The 23,918-nt window shown below is 46.7% G+C and overlaps 1 protein-coding gene across 1 annotated transcript in view; it reads left to right on the top strand.

Moving 5' to 3' along the window:
• The first annotated feature begins 13,890 nt into the window (after positions 1 to 13,890).
• LOC310711100 (uncharacterized protein) overlaps positions 13,891 to 23,918 on the top strand; it is a 41,009-nt gene continuing 30,981 nt past the window's right edge. The window contains exons 1-8 of the mRNA XM_083512573.1: positions 13,891 to 14,171; positions 15,210 to 15,424; positions 16,501 to 16,628; positions 17,562 to 17,671; positions 18,517 to 18,716; positions 19,656 to 19,898; positions 21,509 to 21,792; positions 23,316 to 23,528. Coding sequence (XP_083368699.1) covers positions 15,229 to 15,424; positions 16,501 to 16,628; positions 17,562 to 17,671; positions 18,517 to 18,716; positions 19,656 to 19,898; positions 21,509 to 21,792; positions 23,316 to 23,528 — 1,374 coding nt within the window. The 5' untranslated portion in view covers positions 13,891 to 14,171; positions 15,210 to 15,228. The remainder of the gene's footprint in view (positions 14,172 to 15,209; positions 15,425 to 16,500; positions 16,629 to 17,561; positions 17,672 to 18,516; positions 18,717 to 19,655; positions 19,899 to 21,508; positions 21,793 to 23,315; positions 23,529 to 23,918) is intronic.

Raw genomic sequence — 23,918 nt, 5'->3', positions numbered from 1 at the left:
TGGCCTGGTTTCTGCTTATAGCCTTATGATTTTATGCCTCTTCCAGCAAATCTTGCAGCCAAGCTGATGCCAAACACATTGCTCTGCTTTCCTTTGGACCACATCAGTGAGGCTGAGAAGCAGGGTCTTGTCGGCTGGACAGCCCAGGACCTCCATACACACTGCCCAGGCTTGCATCATGGAGAGATCACTTCAGTGTTGCTAATGTAGCAAAAACAACACGGGAGGCAGCAGCTAAGTTGCCAGTCTCTGCAGCCACAACCAGTGCTGTGATTTTCCAGCAGGTTGGCTTCACCCCCGGAGGTGCACTCCATTGTCTCTTGAGACAGACAGATGCCAACAAATGGCACATGTAGGGGAAATAGCAGAGGACAGGCAAGAAAACTGGGCAAAAGCGGAGAATTGGGCAAAACCACAGAGTACTAAAAAAAAGCCTGGCTGTCACTCACTGTTTGCTGTTCAGGGATTAATGGGAAGTTTTTTCACTGTATGAAATGTGAAACTTGATCACTGATAATCAGGCATTTGAGACTGTACAAGTAGATGACTGGCCCAGCCCTGTCAATAGGCGGAGTGACACAGGTGCCTCCGTAGGCGGGTGGTGAGGAAGAGAAGGGAAAACAGCAGCAGTGGTGGACCTTGGGCTCTCAAATTCCAGCAGAGCCCTGTGCGAAGCCAAAATTTGGTTCCTGCTGTGTCTTGGGACTCCATTCTAAATGATAGTTGTGTCCTCTGCGGTGCTTCCAAAGCTCTGCACCCAGGGCGACTGAACTGGTTGTGCTCTCCTAAATGTGCCTCTGGCAGCAGCCTACCCAGCCATTCTGACTGAGGTCCCCCTGCTGCCACCAGTTCCTCCTTTAGGATGACAAAAATGAATGTGTCCCTCAATTTGCCCTGAGACCTGCAAGCTTCCCTGCTGCCTTCATGTGTGGTGGAGGATGCTGCCTTGTTACCAGCGTTTAAATAATAGTCAGCTGCCAGTCCAGTCAGCTACTGTATGTGGACTGTGCCTCAGGTGGCAAAATGTCTTGGGCCAGCCCTGGGAGCAGCCGGTTCATTAGACTTCTAGCCTTCCATTTTGCTTTATCCTGTGTCAAAAGTTACCTCTCCTTTCTCAACTGTACTATTTCCTCAGTGTGATGAGAGCTCCTCAAAAGGAACCCAAAGAATCTTGGGAACTGTAGTATGCCCACACAGAGCTGCAATTTCCAACACCTTTAACAAACTACAGTTCCCAGCATTGGGGGGGGGGGAGTTTTGTGACACCCCCAAATCAGCTGACCATAAATCATAAAGCCGATGCCATGTCTGTGAATAGTTGAAAGGCAGATTTTTACAGCTTTTGAGCCATCTTTCTTTCCTCAGTTTGGAGTTTTAAGTGCTAATGTGAAAATTAGTGCCCCAGAAGGGTGTGGACCATGGGTAGGCAAACTAAGGACCAGGGGCCAGATCTGGCCCAATCGCCTTCTAAATCCGGCCCGTGGACATTCCGGGAATCAGCGTGTTTTCACATGAGTAGTGTGTGTCCTTTTATTTAAAATGCACCTCTGGGTTATTTGTGGGGCATAGGAATTCATTCATTGTGTTTAAACCAAAATATAGTCCGGCCCCCCACAAGGTCTGAGGGACACTGAACCGGCCCCCTGCTGAAAAAGTTTGCTGACCCCTGGTGTGGACGCTATTTTTCTTTTGCCTTCCCCTGTGTCAAAGTTATTTACCCAGCTCTCAACAGTATTGGTTTTTCCCCCAGTGTGGTGTGTGGGCCCTTCAAAAAGCACATCCTCCCACTCCAAAGAATCCTGGGGGCTGTAGTGGAGCCCTCACAGAGCTACAATCCCCAGCACCTTGAAGAAACTACAGTTCCCAGGATTCCTTGGGGAGTGAGTAAGACCTGCTTTGAAAGTGCTTGGAAAGCAACAGAAGCAACAACACAAATCTCAAAGCAGCTGCTTTGCACATGCAGGTCCCAGAGGAAAAGGCTGCAGATAAGAATGGGGCATCAGGATTTTGGGTATCCGAGGCTTGGGATGAGAAGTCTTAAACAATATCTGTATCTGTTTCAGGGAGGCATGGAGAAGGATTCATGGGTCTTTGCCCTGGCCATTCTTCTCAGCAGCACCCTGGTGTATAACAGCATGGGCACCATTGACGAAACAGCCGTGGAGAAGCTCCAGTATCCTTTTGGGGGCACCATCAGTTCCAACCAGCCCCACAAGATTGGGAAGGCAGCTGGATGTCTGTGTAGGACAGCACTTCCTGGGGGGAGAAAGCTTTTGGTGTAGTCGCAAGTGGAGCAAACCTTCCCTTTCCAGGTCTGCCTTGGAACACAAAGTGCTGGGGGAGTGCAGGGGTGGGGTGGGGGCAAGGAAACATGCAGGGCATGTAGCTGATGGGGGTGGGGCAGCCAGCCTGCCAAGGATCAGGTGGGCAGGTCACTGGGGCAGAGCAGGGATGGGGAGCCTGTGGTCTTCCAGGTGTTGGTGGACTCCAACTCCCATCAGCCCCAGGATGGGAGTTGTTTGCTCAGCCACATCCGGAGGGCCAAATGTCCACCCATCCCTGGGTTTGTGCTTTCAGAATGAATAGATGAGGGTCAGACCACCCATGAACTCAACTGGATAGTTGAGTACAGTGGTACCTCGGGTTACATATGCCTTGGGTTACATACGCTTCAGGTTGCAGACTCTGCTAACCCAGAAATAGTACCTCAGGTTAAGAACTTTGCTTCAGGATGAGAACAGAAATTGTGCTCCTGTGGCGTGGCAACAGTGGGAGGCCCCATCAGCTAAAGTGGTGCTTCAGGTTAAGAACAGTTTCAGGTAAAGAACGGACCTCCAAAACGAATTAAGTACTTAACCCGAGGTACCACTGTATAGGGTCCGCATTCTCCACAAAAAAGGAAAACAAACACCTGCCTGGTGTCTCAATCCAGAACAGGACTTCAGTATGGAGAAGCCAAGGGCTTTGACCAGTTACCCCTGCTGTGGTCCTGATTCAGATTGGATCAGGATCTGGGTGCGTATAACCTGGAAAAGAGGAGACCGAGAGGAGACACGATAGCCATCTGCAGATCTCTCAAGGGCTGTCGCACGAAAGAGGGGACAAGCTTGTTTTTTCCGGCTCCAGAGGCTAGGACCTGTACTAATGGATTCAGGTTTCAAGAAAGGCGATTCCGACTTAACATCAGGAAGAACTTTCTGTCTGTCAGAGCTGTTTGACAGTGGAATGGTCTCCCTCCCTTGTGGACTTTCCTTCCTTGGATGTTTTTAAGCTTCTGTCATGGATGCTTTAGCCGAGTTCCCTGCATTGCAGGGGGTTGGACTAGATGACCCTTGGGATCGCTCCCAGCTCAACGATTCTATGGCATATCACAATTTGCATGGCAAAAAGGCACCATTGAAATGACTTGGATCTTTGCCCCACTTTATTTTGCAGTGCTTATTGCAGGTATGAGGCTCCTGGTCAAGACTGGGATTGCAGGGAGAGCAAAGGGTTAAATGTCTCCTGTCCCAGGATCCTGATCTGTATCTCTCACACTGCACTGACAATTTGTGTGTGAGTGGCACACCTTGCATTAAATGGCAGGGCTACACAGTTAAGGTCCTGTAGTTTCACCTTCAGCTGCAGTTCCTGTTGGGAACTCCCTGAAGTGTGCTTCATTGGCAGGCAGCTAAATAAGGGCATCTAGGAACCCCGGAAGCAAGCAGGAATGGGAATGGGCCCAATTATGTGTAAAGCAAGATATGCCAGGAGGGGTTAGGGCCAGGTTCAGCTGCAAAGCCTTGCCCAGACTGTGGGGGTCAGATGGGATGGCCAGAGGTGCAGTCACCAGGGGCTTTAACAAATGAACCAGGGTCTGCTAGTCCTCACGATGACGAGGTACAGATAGGGAACCCTGAGATGTCTGGGACTCCATCTGTTCCTGACGAAACCCCTAGAGCAGCCCCTCTACCACAAGTAACACCCAATCCAGAACCTGCAACACCTGTTGTCAGGAGATCAAGTAGAAGTTGTAGGACCCCACAGTACCTGAGAGATTACGTCTGCTGTGCTCACTAGGGGGGGAGGGGTGTTGTGTATTGAGTCAAAGGATTTTATATCTGTATTATTATTGTCTGTATTTGCATTAGGGTAAAGTAACTGCCTTTTGGTTCCAGAGGGTACAGCTACTATTGGTTCATTTAAGCTGCTGTATTTGGATCCTCTGTCTTATTGGTTCCCTCCAAAAGGCAGGACTGTGATTGCCTGATATTGTTCCCTCCAAAATGTATCCTTTCTTGCTAGTTCCCTGTCCCTATAAATGTAGCTTTCCTCTCCCCAGTCTTTAGTCTTGTTGCTTTAATAAAGAAGTGTTACTAGAGAACTGTCTCCAGCATGTTATATCAAGAGAGCTGAAATCACAAACCCCACGTCACAACAACTGGCGACGAAGGTGGGATCCGGAATGCTGAGGAGCGGTTAAACGCAGCCCTGCCTCAGAGTCCGGATTGCAGCTAAGAACAAGACTCACTGGCCAGCTGAGAAGACGACCCTGCCACAGGACAATGGAGAGTCCAAGGGTATTGGAGCCCTTCCAGCCTTCAGAGCCCCACACGTGGGAAGACTACGTCGAACGCTTCGAGTTCTTTGCAGAGGCTCAAGGGATCACCAAATTATGAAAAATGGAGCATGCCATTGTGTCAGCGATGAAAGCATTGCTTTGACTGGGCTTGATTCATTGACAATAATTTCTGATCAAATCCCACAAGCCTCTGCACCTCTGCCATTTTCTTTCTTTACAACTGACAGGCACGCATTCTAAACACAGACCAGCTGTTCACCAGGCATCCTGGGTCATAAAGATAGAAGGTAGCTTTTGTTAGTTTTGTTAATCTAAGGGCCAGGAGGAGAGTTCACAAGGAGATGATAAAGATGCCTATCTTTCCTTGCCATCCTTCCTTTCCTGCTGTTTATGACCTCCGGCGTTTGCTAAAGGCATTCCTCCTTGATTCCTATTTTATTTACTCTGAACTACGTATGCATACTCAAGTAGGAAATATGGTAGTTTCTTTGTAGTTAGAAGGATTTCTTCTGATCTGACTTTGTCCCATGTGAGGTTTTTTTAAATGCTCAGAGAAAATCTGATTGGTTCTTACGAACACTGTGTAAAAAGTTCTTTTGTGAATATAACGACCTGGGCCAAGGGGTGGACAGATTATTATTGGCGCTTTGTCACACACGACCTCGAAACAGTTTACATAAAAATTAAGCGTTATCATTAAAAACACAGATTAAAAATCACAGCAGAAGATCAGTGACACAAACAGTAAAACCGCAAAAATCGGTGCTGTAAAGCAAATGTTTAATGTTTTACTGTGGCTTGGAAGTTGCCCACCTCATCAAGGTGTCAATGAACTCAGGGTTTGGGGAAACCCTGATCTGGACTTTTGAACAGGGTCCCAATCTTGGGTTTCCAGCTGGTTCTGGACTACAATTCCCATAATTGTAACCATTGGTCCTACTAACTAGGGATGATGGGAGTTGTAGTCCAAAAACAGCTGGAGACTCAAGTTTGGGAAACCCTGCTTTAGAACCTCACCATGCTGTTATCTTCTGGACACCAATTAAAACCTTTGGTGTCCCCACACTTACAGTGGCATTTAATCTGTGGCATTCATAAATTATAATATAGCGCTTCTGTTTCCCCAAATCTGTACCTTCAATTTCTTTCTCTTTGCCACTCAAGGCATCGTCCATGTGAAGGTTAGATTTTGCCACCGTCTCCTTGGATTTCATGAATTCTTCAAGAGCTCTGTCTGCCTGATAATACATTGGGAGCAAAAGTTATTAATTTTGCCAAAAGATGAGGAAACTGAATATTCTGTCCTGTTGGGATTAAAGACCCAAAGGTAGTATATGAAGTAAGCGAGTAGTTTATTGACACGCTGAGAAACTGATGTTGTTTACTCACTGAAAGATATATATCCAGCCTGAAGGTCCCAGGCCACAGAGAGGTTAGGCTGGCCTCAACTAGAGCCAGGGCTTTTTCGGCTGTGGCGCCAATCTGGTGGAACGCTCTGTCACAAGAGACTAGGGCACTGCGGGACTTGACATCTTTCCGCAGGGCCTGTAAGACAGAGCTGTTCCACCAGGCCTTTGGTCAGGGCACAGCCTGACTCCCTCCTTTGGCAATCTTCACAGAACTTTAGCCTAATGGTTGCCATCAATTTGAGTTGAATTAATTTTATAATGAAATGATTTTAGAATTTTGTACTATTTTATTGTTGTTAGCCGCCCTGAGCCCGCCTTTGGCTGGGGAGGGCGGGATACAAATAAAATTTATTATTATTATTATTATTATTATTATTATTACAGATAGGTAGCCGTGTTGGTCTGCCATAGTCAAAATAAAAAAATTCCTTCCAGTAGCACCTTAAAGACCAACTAAGTTAGTTCTTGGTATTAAGAACTAACTTAGTTGGTCTTTAAGGTGCTACTGGAAGGAATATTATTAATTATTATTATTATTATTATTATTATTATTATTATTATTATTATTATTATTATTTTAGAACAGAAGTCCTCACAAAACAACAACTATATCCCTTAAAATGAGCCAGAAAAGAACAGTAAAAAAAACCACACCAGTGATGTAACTGTTAGGATTCTTGCTCTGTGTTTGCAGTCATGAGATTGTTGTCTATCACATGACAGTGTATGTTTTCATTCCACAGTGTGGGAAGTGACAGAGAAAGGATGTTTTGGTATTACTGTGTTCCATGAAGTGGGACTATTGTCCTTTGTTCTTTCTTTTTGCTGTCTGATGAGAAATAGGAAGGAGCTAAAGCAGACTGCACCGAGTATATTATATAAAGTAAATAAAGTAGATTAGCCAAAATGCTGTGCTACTGTGTTCCGTTACGCAAACTGCAAATACTCTACAGGATCCCTAAGTGTGCTGATGCTTCTTGATATCAGTGGCTGTGATGTTCGGGCTTAAGAAAGCATTTGAAGCTCCCAAACGATCAACCAGGAGGGAGAGAACATGCCAGTCGGGCATGTGTCTCTGCCATGGTCCTACACACAAGAAGGACGATCCTAACAATAACAATTGATAAAAGTTAATAAAATGTGGATCGGCATTAAAAATGTTTTGAAGTATTTGTAAAACTCACTAAGGAGGGGACAATTTTCAGACACATTTGTGATTGCTATCAATCCTGCAATGAGAAGATTCCTCTTCAACCAGTTTAGTACCTTTGCATCTTTACCACCAACTGGTGAATTCAGTGGGACATACTCCCAAGTAATCATGCATTAGATTGCACTGTAAGTCTGCCCTCAGTCAGCAACAGGATCCCCACCTCTCTGAGTGTCACAGAAGTGCTGCTCCTCCTGTCCTACCTGAACCCCTTTTCCATCAAATGCATCATACTTCTCCTCTATTTCGTTCATCTTGGCAAGGAAGTGCTTATAGCCTTCAGGCACTGCGTAAATCCCCTCCTGGATCTCAGATACCAGGTCCTGGGAAAGAAGGCGCAGCACATCACGGCAGCGGTCCAAAGACACCTTCTCATTTCTTTCGCAGAATGCCTTCTTTTTCTGATTCAACTTATTCTACCGGACGAAAACAGAACAAAGCACCAGAAAGATGACACGTTAGCAATGATGAAACGTTTCCTCCCCAGTGTACTATACAATGGGAAGACATACTAAGGCCACATACTAATACGTTTTTATATTTGTTAGAAGCTGCCCAGAGTGGTCGGGGCAACCTGGTCAGAAGGGAGGGGTACTGTTGTTGTTGTTGCTGTTTACACTACAAAATTCAATCAGTGTGAGATTGACTTAACTGAAATAGTTATGTCAAGACACCCCCCCCCCAAAATGTGGGAACTGTCTGCGACTGCAGTAAATAATAATTTATTACTTATATGCCACCCATCAACAGTAACCACTTCTGGGCAACTTCCAAGCCACAGTAAAACATTAAACATTTGCTTTACAGCACCGATTTTTGTGGTTTTACTGTTTGTGTCACTGATCTTCTGCTGTGATTTTTAATCTGTGTTTTTAATGATAACGCTTAATTTTTATGTAAACTGTTTCGAGGTCGTGTGTCACCAAAAGTGATGTATAAGCATATTAAATAAATAAATGGGCATGGGCTAAAGTGCAGGCAGCTGACAAGGCACTAAAGAGAACACACCTCAAGCTCCTCTTGAAATTGTTTAATGTTGTCCCCAAAGGCACGGGCTATGAAGACGTCAATGGCCTCCCTCTCACACTTGGCATGTGCCCTCAGCAGCTCTTCAAGAGTGTCGGTCGGCAGCTGCAGCAGCTGCTGCATCCGTTCTTCATAACAGGAAATGGAGTCATGCACAGCAGCCGAATTCTCGATCTGGGACAAGGCCAGCACTGCGTTTTGCAAGCAGGGCACGTCCCCACCGTTGATGGCATTGACATAGGTCTTTGCCAGGCTTGCGAGCACTGAAAAGGGAAAGATTGTTGAAGCCAAAGAATCAGAGATAATCGATGTGGAATGCACGGCTTGATTAACTTCCTTACGTTGAGAAAGAATTTGCAGACCCAAACGGCCTTGAAGTGTCCGCCCACATCATCAAGAGAGTGAGGACCAAGTATTCTCTATCTCTTGTGGGCAACTTCCACTGCACACCAACCCCTCTCGCTCTCCAGGCTTCAGCGAAAGCCTGCATTCTCCCCATAGGACGCACACACATTTCCCCTTCATTTTTGGAGGGGGGAAAGTGCGTCCTATAGGGCGAAAAATATGGTATGTTGTAAGCCACCCAGAATGGCTGAGGAAACCCAGCAAGATGGGTGGGATATAAAATTTAATCATCATCTCCAGCTAGGATAAAGTGTTTTCAGAGAGCCCCTCTCCAGCATGCTGGGAAATGCATGTTTATTTTGTAACCAAAGGCAACGTGGGCCTTGTGACCCAAGACAGGCCTGATTCCACCGTGAGTTTGTATCTGTTGCCCTCACTCATCTGTTTTCTCAGTTGAACAATGACTGTGTACTCCTTGTCTCTCTAGGGGCTGCTAAGACAGAGGTTTTTGCTGATGGCCATGGAAACAGAAGTGGAGCTCCTAAGTCTCAAGGCATAAAGGAACAATACCTCAGGGCTTATGCTTACTGCAGAAGCTGTCCACAGTGGAGTTTTGAGGACCAAATAAAGAGGCCTGGAAGTCAGGACATAACCGCAAGGCTGGACAGTTGGAAACTTCAAACTAGTGCAGATTATGGCAGCCTGCTTGTTAACTGGCATGAGCTGTTGAATACCACATTGCCTGTTTTGAGCCATCTGTACTGCTTGAAGTATCATTTCTGCAATCACTTTGAAGTGCTGATTATGACTTTTAAAAGGTGATCAGCCTGGTTTCCTCAAGGGATGTCTCCTCCCATATGAGCCTCCCTCATAGGAAGAACTTACAACAATGGCTTGGTCCAGCTTCTGTCTAATGAGGAAGTCATAAGAGGAACTGCTTTCCAAGAAATGGTTCTACTGTCACAGCCTTCCTGCTGGCTAAATAAGAAAAGCAAAGCAATAACCCTGTTTATTTCAGCTGGCCTGTGCTGTTTTGTGTTTCTTTCTCTTATTGCCCAGCTTCAATGGGGCATTGTGTTGTTGTTGTTGTTGTTGTCGTTGTATTTTAAATCTGTAAACCACTGTGATATAGTTTATGAACAGATATATGTAAATTTCAAATAAAATAAATGTGCAGTCCTGAGTGTGTCTATTCTGAAGTCGTATTAATTTCAGCAGTTACTCTCAAGTAAGTATGCATAGGACAGGCTGCATTCTTACACCATATATAGAATCATAGAATCATAGAGTTGGAAGAGACCACAAGGGCCATCGAGTCCAACCCCCTGCCAAGCAGGAAACACCATCAGAGCACTCCTGACATATGGTTGTCAAGCCTCTGCTTAAAGACCTCCAAAGTAGGAGACTCCACCACACTCCTCGGCAGCAAATTCCACTGTCAAACAGCTCTTACTTTCAGGAAGTTCTTCCTAATGTTTAGGTGGAATCTTCTTTCTTGTAGTTTGGATCCATTGCTCCGTGTCCGCTTCTCTGGAGCAGCAGAAAACAACCTTTCTCCCTCCTCTATGTGACATCCTTTTATATATTTGAACATGGCTATCATATCACCCCTTAACCTCCTCTTCTCCAGGCTAAACATGCCCAGCTCCCTTAGCCGTTCCTCATAAGGCATCGTTTCCAGGCCTTTGACTATTTTGGTTGCCCTCCTCTGGACATGTTCCAGTTTGTCAGTGTCCTTCTTGAACTGTGGTGCCCAGAACTGGACACAGTACTCCAGGTGAGGTCTGACCAGAGCAGAATACAGTGGCACTATTACTTCCCTTGATCTAGATGCTATACTCCTATTGATGCAGCCCAGAATTGCATTGGCTTTTTTAGCTGCCGCGTCACACTGTTGGCTCATGTCAAGTTTGTGGTCAACCAAGACTCCTAGATCCTTTTCACATGTACTGCTCTCAAGCCAGGTGTCCCCCATCTTGCATTTGTGCCTCTCATTTTTTTTGCCCAAGTGCAATACTTTACATTTCTCCCTGTTAAAATTCATCTTGTTTGTTTTTGCCCAGTTCTCTAATCTGTCAAGGTCGTTTTGAAGTGTGATCCTGTCCTCTGGGGTGTTAGCCACCCCTCCCAGTTTGGTGTCATCTGCAAATTTGATCAGGATGCCCTTGAGTCCATCATCCAAGTCGTTGATAAAGATGTTGAATAAGACCGGGCCCAAGACAGAACCCTGTGGCACCCCACTAGTCACTCTTCTCCAGGATGAAGAGGAACCATTGATGAGCACCCTTTGGGTTCGGTCAGTCAGCCAGTTACAAATCCACTGAGTGGTAGCAGAGTCAAGACCGCATTTTACCAGCTTCTTTACAAGAATATCATGGGGCAACTTGTCAAATGCCTTGCTGAAATCAAGGTAGGCTACATCCACTGCATTCCCTTCATCTACCAGGCTTGTAATTCCCATTGTAGATGTGCACCTGATTTAGGGAATAATAACCATTGGGAAAAGTTTGAATAGGTTCATGGAAAGCGAGGGAGAGGAGGGTGCTTGGTGCTACAGTCAAACCTCAGTTGTCAAACATAATCTGTTCCGGAAGACTATTTGACTTCCGAAACGTTCGACAACTGAAAGCGGAAGCCTCAATACAATAGGAAAACTCAAAACGGAAGCTGCGTAGCATGTTCGGCTTCCGGAAATCATTCGAAAACCGGAGCAGTTAATTCCAGGTTTTCGGTGTTCAGGAACCAAAACGTTCCAAAACAGAGGCATTTGGGAACCGAGGTTTGACTGTATCTTTCCCGTAAGGCTGTGGCAAATATTACAGCCAAGAACAGAACCAACCAGATCCCATGCCCAGCAAAGTGGAAACACAGAAAACCAGCAGCCATTTAACATCATCTCCTTCATGTCCACTGAGCTCTCAACTGTGGAGTTAGCACTTTTGCAAGTGCCTCACATGATGTTTGTTCTGGTCTTGCAAGGAATTCTTTACCAGATTTAGCTGTTGACAGAATGATGCCTCCCTTTGTCTGCAATAGATAGGGAGGGTCCCTGACCATGGCTCTGTTTGTTCAGATCTTCTTCTATTGTGTGTGTATTTGGGACTGTTTGGGTGAAGTCAGGACCCACGCAGATAGCAAACTATCTCCTTCCCTCGTTTCCCAGCCCCCAAATGCCAAGGGTTTAAGTCAAGCAATGGAGCTATGGATGTGTGGAGTTTAGCATAGGCACAAACTCCTAGGGGCCGAGGTCCATTTGCCCACCCCCCTTAAAATATGTGAGGGGTCCAGCTCCCCCCCCAACAAAAGTTTAAATGGTGTGTGAGCACCATACCATGTGATCGATTATGTGGAGTGGGGCTTACCTGGGCCCCCAATATTTTATTCAAGTTGGCACCCCTGTAGTGTAGTAACTACAAAGTGGGCCATATGCCGTGGCAGATTGGGGTTATAGGGACACCCAGCAGCTGCCCGACGTGTATCACTTCCCACTTGCTTCTGTGGACTTGCATTTGTCAATTTACCTCTCATTCACTTTGGAGAGGTTCTTTCTCAGCTCTTCATGCTCTCTCTCTCTCTCTCTCTTAAGGACCCTGAGCTATTTAGTGTCTTAGGAAACTGGCCCGCCCCTCCGCCCACACACCCATTGCTTAATTCTTTCTCAAGCTCTGGGAGGAAGACCTTTCATTGCCTGCAGACAGCCACCCAATCTTAAACAACTCCTCACCCACAATAATACAACAACCTGACTTAACATGGACACTGGTACCAGAGCCTGCAATAAAGCCAGATGCCAACTTTGCTGTCACATACACCTGGACAACACCATTACTGGCCCCAACAACATCAAACATACCATCTCAGGACTATTTAATTGCTCATCTTCTAACATTGTGTATGCCATCAAATGCCAATAGTGCTCTTCAGCTCTCTATATTGGATAAATAGGCCAAACCCTATGCCAGGGGATAAATGGGACATACAGTGGTACAGTGGTACCTCAGGTTACAGACGCTTTAGGTTACAGACACCACTAACCCAGAAATAGTACCTCGGGTTAAGAACTTTGCTTCAGGATGAGAACAGAAATTGAGCAGTGGCAGCATGGTGGCAGCGGGAGGCCCCATTAGCTAAAGTGGTGCTTCAGGTTAAGAACAGTTTCAGGTTAAGAACGGACCTCCAGAACGAATTAAGATCTTAACCCGAGGTACCACTGTATCAGGAATCACAAGACAGAGAAACCAGTAGGAGAACACTTCAATCTCCGAGGACATTCTATACAAGATCTCAAAGTAGCTGTCTTATTACAAAAGAATTTCAGAATAAGTTGCTGAATTGCGACGCAGGTGGTGCTGTGGGTTAAACCACAGAGCCTAGGACTTGCCAATCAGAAGGTCGCCGGTTCGAATCCCCGCGACGGGGTGAGCTCCTGTTGCTCAGTCTCTGCTCCTGCCAACCTAGCAGTTCAAAAGCACATCAAAGTGCAAGTAGATAAATAGACCTCCAGCGGAAAGGTCAACGGCGTTTCCGTGCGCTGCTCTGGTTCACCAGAAGCGGCTTAGTCATGCTGGCCATATGACCCGGAAGCTGTACGCCGGCTCCCTCGGCCAATAAAGCAAGATGAGTGCCACAACCCCAGAGTCGGCCACGACTGGACCTAATGGTCAGGGGTTCCTTTACCTTCACCAAACTTAAAACCATGGAGATACCTGGTATGAATAGAGACATTGGATTCTTATCTCATTATACATGATAAAGCTATTTTTAGCCATCTCACCCCTTGCTTTTTCCTGTAAGACCAATTGCAGTCGTTAACCACACCTATCAGGCAATCACCCATTCCCACCACCCTTCTGAGTAATACCCCTCCCCACCCTCTCACTATATATAAGCAGTGGCGTAGCGTGGGTTGTCAGCACCCGAGGCAAGGCAAGTAATTTGTGCCCCCTAACCCGTGGATTTGCGCCCCCTAACCCGTGGATTTGCGCCCCCTAACCCTAACCCCCAGATGTTGCGCCCGGTGCGGGCGGCCCCCCCTGCACCCCCCACGAAACGCCACTGTATATAAGGGTCTGGTGACTTCTGTTTCAGTGTATCTGAAGAAGTGTGCATGTACACGAAAGCTCATGCCAATAACAAACTTAGCCGATCTCTACGGTGCTATTGGAAGGATTCCGCCCTCCCCCCCAATTGCTTAATTCCACCTGCCTTTCTGTTTGCTCGTTTCCCAGAATCGCGCTCCTTTCAGAGAAAGAGGGGCGGAGCCCGGGCACTTTCGCTTTCGGTCCTCGCATATATTGAAGCCCTCGCCAGGGCAATAAAGGAGGCTGATTGGTCGCCACGACCTCCCATTTCCTGAAAGAGCAGCTGGGGCGCTGCAAGAGTTTTCGAGCCACAAAAGCGTCTTGCAATTCCCGAGTTCTTGCTCTTACCCCGAAGGCGAGGCTTGAGCTTCTCCTGCCGTCCCCTCCCGCCGTCTCCGCTGGGAACTCCGAGCAGCGCTCTCTCCCTCTTCCTGCCGGCCTGCCAGCTCGTCTGCAAGAGAGAACCCGCAACAATCGAGTCCGGTCAAGACCCATCCTCCCGAGGCCCGTCCCTGCAAAAAAGAAAACAACACCAAAAAGTAAGAAACGGCAGCTTCGCGATGTCGCTGTTGTTGTTAACCCCTAGCTCTCTTTTCTTTTTGCAAGGTAAACACGGCGCGGGAATCTTAGCCGAGGGAGTGTAGGAGCCAATTCGGAGGGGCCGAGGGGTTTTTGCTCCCCCAATAAAATATTTGAGCCCTCACCCCCACCCCAAGTTGAAGGGCATTGTCATTCAAATGGGGTGTGTGCACCGTGTCATGTGATCGATTATGCAGGGTGGGGCTTACCTGGGCCTCCCCAATATTCAAGTTTTGACACACCTGCAAGGAAGGGAATCCTAGCAGCGGGGAGGTGGCTGGCAAGGAAAGGAAAGGGTTAACCAAACATGTAAGTCCCGTGCCGCGCCCTCCCCGCCCCCCGCACTGACCTTTGCAGTGGAGACTTTTGCTTTCAAGCCTGCAGCGTGCAGCTAGAACTTTTGCTTCAACTTTTGCCGATAGTATAAATAATACGTGGCTCTTGCAACAGAGGCACGGGAGGGGCGGGAATTAAAATGTTGGCACGCCAGAATGTATTCTTAAATGGGGAGGGGGGCACTTCTGCCGGCTTCACATCAGTTCCGATAAAATGAAAGCCATAGGTGTGGTGCTGGGGGGGAATGGTGACAGCATGGACAAAGTCTATTTCCAGGTGTGCATGAAAGAAAAATGACAGCATCTAGGACAGATGTAGACTTGTCACAACTATCCTGAGAATGTCCAACTGGGTAACTTTCAGGTTCCAGAAGATATCTGGGATCCCAGTGAGGCGAAACTGAATCGTGATTTGTGCCCTTCCTGAACTCTTTTTCCAGTCAGGTTTCACTCATTCACAGGCTCACAGGCAGAGACAAACTTGAATTGAATTGGACTACAACTCCCACCATCCCTAGCTAGCAGGACCAGTGGTCAGGGATGATGGGAACTGTAGTCCAAAAACAACTGGAGACCCAAGTTTGGGAAACACTGACTCACTAATAGGCAGAGACACACTTGAGTTTCCACTGTGTTGTGAGCTCCTCTGTTTTCCTTTTGCAGACCCATCATCTTTTGCACGATGGCCCCAGGGCAGGTCCACATGGCGGCTCCTGTTTGCCTAATTGAGAACATGCTGGACGGGAAGCTTGTGGTGAACCGGGAGGCTGCAGAGGTGCTTGCCAGGATCCGCCAGCCGGTGGTGGTGGTGGCCATTGTGGGGTTGTACCGCACTGGCAAGTCCTACCTCATGAACAGGCTTGCCGGCAAGAGAAAAGGTGACTGGCTTCATGAATATTCCCCGTTATTCAAGGGAAGGGCTGGAGTCTAGCAGCTTCGCATGAGGAGCAAGGCAGTGGAGTCTGGTGTGTCTGGAACAGGGTATCAGAGCCCCTGGGTTTTCTGCCTAGCCTGGGGAGAAGCATGGAGGAAGAGGTGTAAATTAATATTTATACAGAACCAGAGGGGAGATAGGACTTTGAGGCAGAGGTTTGGGGTCCCCACTCAGCAGAATTCACAGGAGGGTCCAGAAATACGACAGGTTATTTTTTATTACGTATATATATACCCCAAGTTTCCTCCAAGGAGCTCCAGGTGGTATTCAGTTTTCCCCATATACATTTTATGCTCACAGAAACCCTGTGAGGTAGTTTCAGCTGAGAGACAGCAACTAGGGTAGGCAACCTAAGGCCCGTGGGCCAGATGCGGCCCAATCGCCTTCTCAATCCAGCCCTCAGACAGTCCTGGAATCAGAATGAGTAGAATGTGTCCTTTTATTTAAAATGCATCTCTGGGTTATTTGTGGGACATAGGAATTTGTTCACCCCCCCCTTCAAAATATACTCTGGCCCACCACAGGGTCTGAGGGACGGTGGACCGGGCCACAGCTGAAAAAGGTTGCTGACCCCTGAACTAGCCCAATGTCTCCCCGTGTGGACTCCAACTCTGTTCTTCCACATCCTAGTCCCAAGTTCAATGTGCACGACACTTTACAGCTTACATAGGTTCTTCTTTGTTATGTGCACTTAAGTTTTCATTCACTAAGGGGACAGGTGCTAGGGGTTTAAACCAGAAAGAGTTCAACATCTGATCCCTCTTTACGCAGAAGTCAGGTCACATCTGCACCATAAACCTAAAGCCTGGGAACTGTAGTTTACTACTTGCTGAGCTACTGTTCCCAGCACCCAAGCAAAATACAGTTCCCATGATTCTTGGGGGGTGAGTGTGCTTTAAAGCTATGATGGGGCTGTGACAAATGTTTCATTGAGTTCAGTGGGGTTTCCCAGTGCCCTGCGCCTTAAGCCATGGCACCTGTTGTTTTCTCTCTCTGAATCATTGCCTGCTCTTTCCTCAGGTTTTTGTTTGGGTGCCACAGTGCAGGGGCTCACGAAGGGCATCTGGATGTGGTGCCTCCCTCACCCCCACAGGCCTGACCTCACACTGCTGTTGCTGGACACAGAAGGGTTGGGTGATGTGCAGAAGGTGAGCTGGGGGAGATGGTAGCTGGGATGACAGCGGAAGACTAGCCCTTTCGAAAGAGCCTTGTGGCAAAATATGCTGACCTGGTGTTAAGAATACCACAACACACACAGTAACTAGCTGTAAAGTAACATAACATTATATAATAACATTACAGTGGTACCTCAGGTTACATACGCTTCAGGTTACATAAGCTTCAGGTTACAGACTCCGCTAACCCAGAAATAGTGCTTCAGGTTAAGAACTTTGCTTCAGGGTGAGAACAGAAATCGGGCTCCGGCGACATGGCGGCAGCAGGAGGCCTCATTAGCTAAAGTGGTGCTTCAGGTTAAGAACAGTTTCAGGTTAAGTATGGACCTCTGGAACGAATTAAGTACTTAACCCGAGGTACTACTGTATATATAATTGTCATATCAAAAAATTGCAAACCACAGTTCCTGGTGGCAATAACATATCATATTACTATTAACCTTCTATATGTTTTTATTGTAACGTCCAAGGATAGTCAAGTCCAAAGATTGCCAAGTCCAACGATTACAACGTACGGTTCCTGTGGGCAATGACATTTCATACTGATATCTTCCTTCTGCATCATCCTATGTCTTAAGAGTGTAACAAACAGAACTACTTAGTAACAATAAGGCAGCTGATGATAGACCAGTTCTCAGGATACAGCCTTGTTTCACCCATTGGGCTTCTTCAGTGACAAGGTTTCCAGGAGGTTTTTTTCAGCCGAAATAGTCCACAGGAACGCAGAAGTTGCCAGTCAGAGACAAGTGTGTGTTGTGGTATTCTGAACATGATTTTTGTAATGAAGCAATTGTGGTGTGTGTTGACCTGGTGTTAATGGCAATGGTGTCTACCAGAGAGGTGGCAGAACTGAGTTCCGGCTGAAACCCCCCCTGGTGGTATCTGATATTTATATTTCTGTTTCAGGGAAACACACATAATGACTCGTGGATCTTTGCCCTGGCCATTCTGCTCAGCAGCACCCTGGTGTACAACAGCATGGGCACCATTGACCAAAATGCGCTGGAGAACCTGCAGTATCCTTTTGGGGCATCGGAAATCCCAGCTGGACTTGTGTGCTTGGCCTGGAGGATCTAGGAGGAGGCAGTTGAAGGTTGTCCCCCTAGGAGTTTCACTCCATGGGAGAAGCAGGTGGGATGAACTCTCCTGTTCTGAGACTCCATGATGCTTAGAGTGGTCTGCATGATGCTGAGGAACGATGGGGTGGTGCAGGAGGAAACACAGAGGGGATGCAGCCGATAGAAGAGGCAGGCAATCTCCCAGGATCGGAAGGTGGGTGAGGAGCTCATTGGGACACGCTGTGAGGGGGGTGGATCAGTGATTTACAGCTGCAAATTGGGAACCTCCACAGATATGTTTTACAGATAGATAAGGGGGTGGGGGTGCAGGCAGGAACTCCAGAAGGCATAAAATTAGGAATTGGCCTTAAGGTGTGAAAATGAGAGATGTCAGCCCCTTGCCACAAAACCCTGCCTAAATTACAATTGCAATACAGTCGTACCTTGGTTGCTGAATGCCTTGGAACTCGTGCATTTCTGTTCCCGAGCGATCGAAAACTGGAAGTAAGTGTTCCGGTTTTTGAATGATTTTCGGAAGCCAAATGTCTGGCACGGCTTCCGATTGGCTGCCAGAGCTTCCTGCAGCCAATCAGAAGCTGCATTTTGGTTTCCGACCGTTTTGGAAGTTGAACAGTCTTCCAGAACACATTCCGTTCCACTTCCAAGGTATGACTATATGTGGTCTTTCTGTAGTGTAAATCTCTCTGCTCAAAAGCTGTATCATCATTTCCGGCCAGCCCACAACTGCAGGTTCAAACAGGCCCCAAACCAGCCCTGGAATTGTTTTCCTTAGCATTCCCCAGCTACGTCACTGAGCTGACAAAAAGGATTAAAGCCAAAGCTTCCTCCGGGGAAGATGAAGAGGAGGAGAACTCTGCCGAATTTGTCCGTTTCTTCCCAGACTTCATCTGGGCAGTGCGGGATTTCACACTACAGCTGGAGATAGATGGACACCCCGTCACTGAGGACGGGTACCTGGAGAATGCATTGAGACTGCAGAAAGGTACAGTAACTGCAAGGGGGGAAATGCAGTGTCTGAGATGGAGAGAGGACACCGCTAGTTTAGAGGTGCACAACTGATCTAAGTCAAAAAGGCCTAATATTCAAGTGCGTGAATGTATCCAGTCACATAGCCACTGAGGGCTAAAGAGGTTTAACTCATTTCCCCTGTGCTACATGGAGCAGGACACAGAGATATATCCCACCGGGTCCTGAGGCACATGTCTCTGGCTGCAGACTGCATTAGTAATAACTCTTCAAGCTAATCCTCAGTTGTGTTCCCAGGGAGGTTTACAAACGCCCTACAACAATTACAATGCCAATACCCAAATTGTAAAAGCTAAAAGCCACAAAATTGTGAAAATCCTCATAGCACCAGGTTAGTTGCTTGTACAGTTGGACTGGGCTCCCTGAAACTCCTATGGCATAGGAGTCTTACCCGCTAATCTCAAATATACACATGTGAGCTGTAAGTGCGCTATGAAGAGGGAAATATATACAGTGGTACCTCAGGTTACAGACGCTTCAGATTATAGACTCCACTAACCCAGAAATAGTACCTCAGGTTAAAAACTTTGGTTCAGGATGAGAACAGAAATCGTGCTCCGGTGGCAGCGGGGAGGCCCCATTAGCTAAATTGGTGCTTCAGGTTAAGAACAGTTTCAGGCTAAGAATGGACCTCCGGAACGAATTAAGTACTTAACCCGAGGTACCACTGTACTCAGAGCAAGGCCATAACATTGGAGTGCTGAAACAGAGAGCAATATCCTAACTCTGTTTACAGCAAGCCCTGGGACCTCAGGTGTCAGTCGAGTTGGCATGGAGAATTGAATGTTTACAGGGAACCAGGTGAGTTTGCTCCACCAGGGAGATGGTTGGCACATTTTCTGTGGAATTTGGTGATAGTAACAGATTGTCTTGTGTACTCTCACTTCTCCCCCAGGTAATAGTGAGCAAATCCAGAGGTGCAACATGCCCAGGTCGTGTATCCGCAGATTCTTTCCTTCGCGGAAATGTTTCACGTTTGACCGCCCAGCTAGCAGGAAAAAGTTGTCTCGGCTGGAGGAACTGGAAGAAGATGATTTGGAGGAAGATTTCTTGGAGCCGGTGGCTCATTTCTGCCAACACATCTGGGAGACATCTCGACCCAAGACAGTCCCGGGAGGCCAAGTTGTGACAGGGAGAAGTAAGGAACATTTTTAAAAGATTGTAGGCTGGGGTTGGTGGGTAGGGAACCATTCTGAGTAAAGTAATTAGTTTTACCCAGTGCCATTCTAATAATACTAATAACTGGTCTCAGTCTGGGAACCCCATGGATGGGGGGCTTTTTCCTCCAGAGCAGTTTGGGGGTGTAGGAAGCTGTCAGCTTAAGGTGAATGGTGTTACTCAGCTACCAGTCAAGAAGGGATCAGGTGACATCAGAAACCAATAGTGACCCACCTGACTGTAGAAAATGCTTTAGTTTGCCTTGCTCTGCAGTTTGATAATTTCTTTGTTCACGTCCAGGCTGAATTGTATGTAAACTGCTCACTTGATTGCCTGCTGAACATCATTTAGCTAGAATTTATTTTGAAAACTATATACACAGAATAAAATACAGTAACGATTCTGTGATGGAACCCAAATTCTACTTTCAGAGAAATTTGCTTGCGCCCTTTGTGCAGAAAGCAACATTGTATGCATTGTTTTAAACTCTTACATCATTTATTATGCTTCTGCAGCAAGCAAGGACTTGAACCCATGACATTTGGCTACTAAAAAGCCTGTTCACCCCCTCCCCTTTTATTTATTGAGAATTGATAGACCCAAACACTTCCATGCCTATTTCTGCAGAGTTAATTCCCCATGGTGCCGCTAATATAGGGGCTTTGTTCTTTGTTTTGTTGATGTTTTATTTCTTGTATTCAATAAAATATTGGTTCTGAGCTGGGTTCTGAGCCCAGTTGTACTGTTTCGTACTTATCACAGTGTGGCCCCACGGCTGCAGGATACACACTGTGCTGACAATGAGTTATGGATTGGGCTGCTTCCAGTTTTGGCAAGAACCAGAAGTATGGAAGGCAATAATACATATGCAGCATAGAGGTAAAGGCAAAGGGACCCCTGACCATTAGGTCCAGCCGTGACCGACTCTGGGGTTGCGGCGCTCATCTCGCTTTAATGGCCAAGGGAGCTGGCGTACAGCTTCCTGGTCATGTGGCCAGCATGACTAAGCTGCTTCTGGTGAACCAGAGCAGCACACGGAAACACTGTTTACGTTCCCGCCGGAGCGGTACCTATTTATCTACTTGCACTTTGACGTGCTTTCGAACTGCTAGGTTGGCAGGAGCAGGGACCGAGCAATGGGAGCTCACCCCATCGTGGGGATTCGAACCACCGACCTTCTGATCTGCAAGTTCTAGGATCTGTGGTTTAACCCACAGCGCCACCCGCGTCCTGTAGCATAGAGAGGTAATAATAATTAGGAATGAGATGAGGGTGCAGGGCGGAGAATAGTAATCTCTGCTTTTTAAGCATTCCCAAGTGCTTCCTTCATATTTCAGGTTATTTTCTACAGGCATGAGGGCTACAATATTACTTTTAAAAACATGTCTTCTCAGCCTCTTGTTTTGTGCAGAATATCTATTTCTTTTCTTTTATGAGAACAGTGGATGATGTGTCCCCAGTTATAGTACAAACGTTTGAAAGATGTTTGACTCGGGATACATTTCCTTGGCGTACAAAAGTTAAGCAGGATGGGCATCCCTGTTCTGCCATTTCTGATCTGGTGACTTTGCCCAACTCTTCCCTCTTCAGTGCTTCAGAACCTGGTGAAGACCTATGTCAATGCTATCAACAGTGGGGATTTGCCCTGCTTGGAGAATGCCGTGCTGGCCCTGGCAGAGATTGAGAACGCAGCAGCTGTGTGTGATGCCATTTCCTGTTACGAAGAGCGGATGGGGCAGCGGTTGAAGCTGCCCACGGGCTCCGTCAAGGAGCTGCTGGCGGTGCACACAGAGTGTGAGAGGGAAGCCACTGGCATCTTCATGGCCCGTGCTTTTGGCGATGCGTTGGTAAAAAAATCACAAGAGAAGCTTGAGGTAAATCTGTTCTCTTTTTTTAAAAAAAAAACCACACCTCTGCCAGCGTGGGATATCAGGGAGTCTCCTCTGCCTGAAGTTGTGTTGAACTGCTGCCAGTCAGTGCAGAAAGAGTCATAGAATTGTACAGTTGGAAGGGGCCACGAGGGTCCTCTAGTCCAACCTCTGCAATACAGGGATATTTTTACCCAACATGGGGCTCAACGTGGTTGCTTAACATGAGACAGGATTAAGAGTCTGATGCTCTACTGGCTGAGCTGCCCCAAGGATAAACCATACTGGTCTGACTCTGTATGAGGGAGCTTCCTGTGTTCCTACATATATGTTAATTGGCTGAAGGAAACGTTTAGAAGAAAATAAGATCTGGAAAAAATAAACAAAACTTAGCAGAATACAGTGGTACCTCAGGTTACAGATGCTTCAGGTTACAGACTCCGCTAACCCAAAAATAGTACCTCAGGTTAAGGACTTTGCTTCAGTATGAGAACAGAAATTGCGTGGTGGCAGCGGGAGGCCCCATTAGCTAAAGTGGTACCTCAGGTTAAGAACGGACCTCCAGAACGAATTAAGTTCTTAACCTGAGGTACCACTGTAAACACTTACCTAGCGTAGCTCTGAGCCTCACAGCTAGGAGGGCCTTCCAAAACTCGCAGAGTTTTCTAAAAATCTCACTTCAGAATGGAGACAGCCTCTTGTTATCCAAAGGCAAAAAGGAACATAGAAAGGTGGCATAAAGCAGGCCAGTGTAAATTAAGCTGGTGTAAAATTATACACCAAACTCCATTGAGCTACTACTTGCCTAGCAATCTTAAGCCTGGCAGAGGTAGAACAAACCTTTAAAATAAGTGTTTGAACTGCACCATCCCCTTGGCCGTCTGAGTTTTCATTGGGTTTCCAGGTCATATGACTGAGCAGAATAGACTTAGGATTCCCCCCCCCCGGTCCTGCCCCCATCATGCCCCTTAAATGCCCCCCTTTCAGGCTTTAGGCCAGCTCGAGATGTGAGTCATGGCTGAACCGGGATCAGGGGGATACTCTGGAGTATCCCTGACTGAACCAAGCATGAGGGAGCGAAGCCAGCATAGCTTGCTTGTGTGGGGAACTTCCTGGCTCAGCCAGAGATCCGCTGGATCCTAGCCCGTTCATCATGGAGCATCTTGCTGTAGGATTGCTCGCTTAGTTACCTGTGAAAGACACATTCTCCAGATGAAATGGAAGACAAACACATATCCCAGAAGACTGGTAGGATTGCAATTTGATTGGGTACACACTTAGTTTTAAACTTTAGGAAGGGTGGAGCCAGACAATTTAAACTGGCCTACATTTTAGAAATGCAGCCGTTCTAGATCATTGGTGTCGTAGCCAGTTCCCACGATTTTTGGTGGGAGTGGGGACAGCTAAGTCAATTGAAATTTGTACTGTAGTTTTGATGTGGCCTTGTTAGTAAGTCTTTCCACTGAAGAGGAAAAGCTTTTCATCATTATTAACAGATCATCTTTCTGCCAATTTTCTGTCTCTTGTAGCAAGAGCTGAAGCAGAAAAAGGAAGAGTTCTGCAGGAAGAATGAGCAGGCGTCTTTTGACCGCTGCTTTGCCGTGCTGACGGATCTTTCCCAGGAGCTAGAAGATGAGCTCCGGATGGGAATTTATTCTGTGCCTGGTGGCTACCAGCGTTATCTGAAGAAACGGGACGAAATAGAGAAGAAATACCACTTGGTACCTGAAAAAGGAATTCAGGTAGGGCAGGAAGCCAGCATTTCTGTGATATCCAAAGAATGAGCATTCTTATACTGACTGAGGACAGATCCAAACTTTAGACCTGGAGTGCAATACTGTGAATATTTTCTTGGGAGAAAGCCCCACTGAATTCAATAGGGCTTGATTCAAAGTGAATTAGTTTGTTTGTCTACTTACCAAAATGAATAAACTCTGTTCAATGAAAAATATATTAAATTGGTTTACATAAAATAGTTTAAAAGACGTTTGACTTGTAGGCTATGTGAGAAGGATTAGGGACCACTATTATCAATTTCTCAGCGCCTCATTAAGATACAATTATTAATTTACTATACACCAATTTTTGCCCTTAATCACAATATATAATCTCGTCCGTCCCCCCATTATACT

Source organism: Podarcis liolepis (assembly GCF_965112155.1).
Source record: "Podarcis liolepis genome assembly, chromosome: 7".
Classification (NCBI taxonomy): Eukaryota; Metazoa; Chordata; class Lepidosauria; order Squamata; family Lacertidae; genus Podarcis; species Podarcis liolepis.
This window is presented reverse-complemented; position numbering and strand designations above follow the sequence as displayed.